The 5181-nt window shown below is 45.2% G+C and overlaps 1 protein-coding gene across 1 annotated transcript; it reads left to right on the plus strand.

Annotated features, from left to right (window-relative positions):
• The first annotated feature begins 2206 nt into the window (after nt 1-2206).
• Nucleotides 2207-3345, plus strand: LOC123149277 (peptidyl-prolyl cis-trans isomerase FKBP13, chloroplastic). The gene is made up of 3 exons (XM_044568909.1): nt 2207-2612; nt 2762-2915; nt 3002-3345. The coding sequence occupies exons 1-3, from the start codon at nt 2304-2306 to the stop codon at nt 3148-3150; spliced, it is 612 nt and encodes a 203-aa protein (XP_044424844.1). The 5' UTR covers nt 2207-2303; the 3' UTR covers nt 3151-3345.
• Nucleotides 3346-5181: the final 1836 nt, after the last annotated feature.

Below are 5181 nucleotides of genomic sequence, written 5' to 3' on the forward strand. Positions count from 1 at the left end.
CCGATGTCCAAACATAGCCTTCCAATATATCGATTTTTATGTCTCGACCATTTCGAGACTCCTCTTCATGTCCGTGATCATAACTGGGACTCCGAACTACCTTCGGTGCATCAAAACATATAAACTCATAATACCGATCGTCACTGAACGTTAAGCGTGCGGACCCTACGGGTTCGAGAACTATGTAGACATGACCGAGACTCACTTCCGATCAATAACCAATAGCGGAACCTGGATGCTCATATTGGTTCCTACATATTCTACGAAGATCTTTATCGGTCAAACCGAATAACAACATACATTGTTCCCTTTGTCATCGGTATGTTACTTGCCCGAGATTCGATCATCGGTATCTCAATACCTAGTTCAATCCTGTTACCGGCAAGTATCTTTACTCGTTTCGTAATGAAACATCCCATAAGTAACTCATTAGTCACAATGCTTGCAAGGCTTAAAGTGATGTGCATTACCGAGAGGGCCCAGAGATACCTCTTCGGTACACGGAGTGACAAATCCTAATCTCGATCTATGCCAACTCAACAAAAACTATCGGAGACACCTGTAGAGCATCTTTATAGTCACCCAGGTACATTGTGATGTTTGATAGAACACTAAGTGTTCCTTCGGTATTCGGAAGTTGCATAATCCCATAGTCATAGGAACATGTATAAGTTATGAAGAAAGCAATATCAACAAACTAAACGATCGTCGTGCTAAGCTAACGGATGGGTCAAGTCAATCACATCATTATCTAATGATGTGATCTGGTTCATCAAATGACAACTCTTGTCCATGGCTAGGAAACTTAACCATCTTTGATTAACGAGCTAGTCAAGTAGAGGCATACTAGTGACACTCTGTTTGTCTATATATTCACACATGTACTAAGTTTCCGATTAATACAATTCTAGCATGAATAATAAACATTTATCATGATATAAGGAAATATAAATAACAACTTTATTATTGCCTTTAGGGCATATTTCCTTCAGAAGGCCTATGACAGGGTCGAGTGGGACTATCTAATAGCAATTATGACCAAGATGGGGTTTTCTCAGAGGTGGGTAAACAATGTCATGAACCTAGTCACTTTTGTTTCCTATTATGTTTTATTCAATGGGAAGAAATTTGAGGAGTTTAAGCCGAGCAGAGGCATTCAGCAGGAAGATCCGATTTCCCGTTACTTGTTTTTGTTGGCAGCGAAGGGCCTTTCCTGCCTCCTAAAATTTTTAGACCAGTCATCTCAAATTTATGGGATACAAGTGGCGCCGTCGGCACCGCCTATTAATCATCTTTTGTTTGCGGATGATATCCTGATGTTCTTCAAAGCTAGTGGTGATGGGGCAAGAGAGATATCAAACCTGTTAGAAAAGTACTGTCAAGCTTCAGGTCAGAGAATTAACTCAAGCAAATCAGTTTTTTAGCAAAGGGTGCCCAACAAATATTAAGGAGGAGATCAAAGGAGTTTTGAATGTCCCCAGTGAGTCTTTGAATGACAAGTAGCTAGGTATGCCATTTGATATAGGTACTTCCAAATATGGAGCGTTCAAACATTTGAAGGACAGATTACGGAACAAGGTAAAATGTTGGATTGAGAAAAACATTTCCTATCAAGGTAAGGAAGTTTTGGTTAAATCTGTAACTCAAGTAGTGTCAGTATTCTCAATGTCTTGTTTTAAGCTACCAAGAGGGTTATGTGAATATTTGAACAAGCTTACCAGGCAATTCTGATGGGGAAGCAAGGAAGGTAAACATAAACCAAGCTGGGTTTTCTGGAAGACTATGACTCAACCAAAGTTTATGGGCAAGGGAGCTCTCCACATGTGATATCATTTTTGAAGGCCGAGCCCTCAATTGGGAACTCATAATTTAGCAAAAATTTCTAATTCTTTAGATGTTGGTCGCCATGTGTGGCTAGGGGCTCCCCATGATCACCTAATTATCCCTGTAAACCTTGAGGCAATCTAATAAAGTGTGGTTTACTGCTAAAGATTCTGTAATTTCACAACAAAAAAAGCTGATATTTCTTTTTGCTACACAACACACACACAGTCTGGTGTATATTTCGCCCGCTAGGTTCTGAGGATGTCTTCAAGCAACCGAATGACGCTTGCAACTGGTATCTCTTCAGGACCATTGAATCTGGCACTGACGGCCCAGATGCGCATGGTCTGAGAATCACAGGGCAGAGCGCAGTTGACAAACACGTGACCCTCCTTATCCATTAGTGACGCGGCGCCTTCTCGTTCGAGGGAGCTGCCGTGACCGGGAGGAAGCAAGGAGGCGAAGGAGCCACAGCAGCCATGGCTCCCGCCACTTCCACCTCGCCGCTATCCCGCCTCCTGCTCAGCCTCCCGAAGCCCAACGCCCAGCCGCCCCTGTGCGCCAAGCCGCCGAGCGCGGACTCCGGCGCGGGCGCCACCAGCAAGAACCTCGTCCTCCGCCGGCGCGAGGCCGCGGCAGCCGTCCTATCCGCCGCTCTCCTCACACGCGTCCTCCCCGCAGCGGCCGCGGCAGATGAGTGCGCGCTCGAGGCGACCCCCTCGGGCCTCGCCTTCTGCGACCGCGTCGTCGGCACCGGCGCCGAGGCCGTCAAAGGCCAGCTCATCAAGGTCAGTCGAATTCGAGCCCAACCTCCGCCACAGTGATTAATTAAGTTCTTGATGCACGCGCTGGCTTAGCGTAGTTCCGGTAGTAGTCGCGGGCTGCACGCTGACCGGTTTCGTCGTGGTTTGGCCATGGCGTGGCGCGCGCACTGCAGGCGCACTACCGGGGGATGCTGGAGGACGGCACGGTGTTCGACAGCAGCTACGGCCGCGGGAGGCCGCTGACCATCATGGTGGGCGTGGGGGAGGTGATCAAGGGGTGGGACCTGTGCCTCGCCGGCGGCGAAGGGATCCCGCCGATGAGAGTCGGTACGCGACGCCTCAGCCGAGCTCACGTCGTTCTGCTCTGAACTGAATTCCCCGGTGTGAGTCGGTGCTCTGGTGTGGTTTTTCAGGTGGGAAACGGAGCCTGAGGCTGCCGCCGGAGCTGGCCTACGGGGAGAAGGGGGCCGGGTGCAGGGGGTGGGAGCCCACCTCGTGCGTCATCCCGCCCAACTCCACGCTCCTCTTCGACGTCGAGTACGTCGGCAGGGCATCCTCCTGATCGACCTATCCATCTATGAGTCCATGATCAGGCCTTGTATATGCCATCAGTTCGTACTAGAGGATTCATCGATTGATCGATCGACATTATATGTGGAGCGAGCAAAGACCGTGAATCCTGAGATCAATATGTACAACCTATTCTATTTCTATGATCCACGAGTTTATGCATATACGAAACACTTTACCAGGTTTTCGCCAGGTAGTGCAACGAGCCGATACCGATTGCGGGTGCGCGCAGTGGGCTTTTTGGTAATCTGGATGGTGCTCTTTCCCTTTTCCGCACCCTGTATGTATGTAACGTTTTGCCAAACTGTTGTATTTTCGGTATGATAAGTAATGAAAAGAGGGGGAGCCTTGTTCCACAAAAGGATTATACAACACTCTAAAGGGGACTATAATCAACCAGAGGCACATTTAGTGTCTCTCCTGAACTTAGCCTCTATGTTTCATCGCCTACTTGGGCGAACGGCCATCCACTGCCTCCTTCTCCCATTCCGTCCGACCCATTTCCTCCCATCGCCAGCGGCGCCGGTGTTATGGCGACGACAATGGTGCTGAGTTTGGTGGGTGAGAGGTATGGGTCTTATCTTGGTTATCAGTAGACATGTGGTGCCATACTAGTGACCGGAGCCACACCGATGCCCAGTAAATCTCGTTACATGGTTATTTGGGTTACTATCGCTACCGGAGGCAGTGGATAGCGTCTGTGGTGGATCTCCTATTGATCTGTGGGCAAGCTCATGAAACACATCTAGTGGTGCATCTTGTTTGCAAATCTAAAGATGTTCCTCAGAGTAATAGTTTTATTGAGAAAGAAATCTGTGTGAGCATTGTTAAACAGGTGGAATTTGCTGCCGAGTATGTTTTTCCCTTCTCTTTATAGAACTTAATTTCTAAGGACGTAACACCCTTGAGCATAGGAAAAATTGACACTGTTATACAGCTTGCTGATAGATCCTAAGTGTACCCTGTTAGAATTCTGAAAGATGTTGAAGTCTTATGTGGTATAACTAAGTACCCTATGATTTCCTTGTTCTTGGTTTGAACCAAGAGAACTTTTGTATTGTTGTATTCGGTAAAACTTTTTTACGTAGTGCTAGTGTTGTAGTTGATTGTTTCAAGAAAAAGGTTGATGCTAAATTATGTGGTGATCAAGTTGAATTCAATTTTTCTAGGTTTGCTAAGGAACCAAATACTCTTGATACCAATATGAAAGATGATTTTGCGCAAATTGCTTCAATAGGAATTCTTGTAGATGACCACCTGGAGCAATTTTTGATAGATCATGAGTGTCTTATTACTGATAAAGGTAGGAGACAAATTGATGAAATTTTTCACTTTCAATCACCACTCTTGAAAGTTAATATTCCACCCGATACTTTGGGGAAGCCACCTCCTCGAAAGGGAGACATGGTGTTCGATTTAACACCTCTACCCAAAGGAAACTTAGATGTACTTATCTGGATGAAAAGAAAGTCTATCCTATTATTATCAATGCTACATGTGAATTGTTGGAAATATTCCACTTGGTACTTTGGGGAAGCCACCACCTTCTCCAAACGGAGAGTTGATGTCTGATTTAACACCTCCATCGAAAACAGTTAGATATACTTATCTGGATGAAAAGAAAGTCTATCATGTTATTATCAATGCTACATGTGAATTGTTTGGAAATATGCCCTAGAGGCAATAATAATTGTAATATTTATTTCCAAATATATGATTAATGTTTATGTTTTATGTTATAACTACTATGGCTCTTGAGTCTGTGATAACCAAGAGGCTCAAGAAACTCATATGCACGTGTTATAATGGTAAAATATATTCCTAGTATTACCTCTAGGAGTAGCTCAAGTGTTGCATGATGGTTCTGTTTTCGTGGTCATAGGCATGAGTTAAGAGTAATTATATTGTTGGCAACATTGCGAGCACGAAGTTAGAAGAACACTTGTGTTGAATTGACCCATGTTGAATGTTATACTTAGAGATGATTTCGCCTCAAGTCTATAGTCCATAACATAGGATGTTA

This window comes from Triticum aestivum, chromosome 7A, assembly GCF_018294505.1.
Source record: "Triticum aestivum cultivar Chinese Spring chromosome 7A, IWGSC CS RefSeq v2.1, whole genome shotgun sequence".
NCBI lineage: Eukaryota > Viridiplantae > Streptophyta > Magnoliopsida > Poales > Poaceae > Triticum > Triticum aestivum.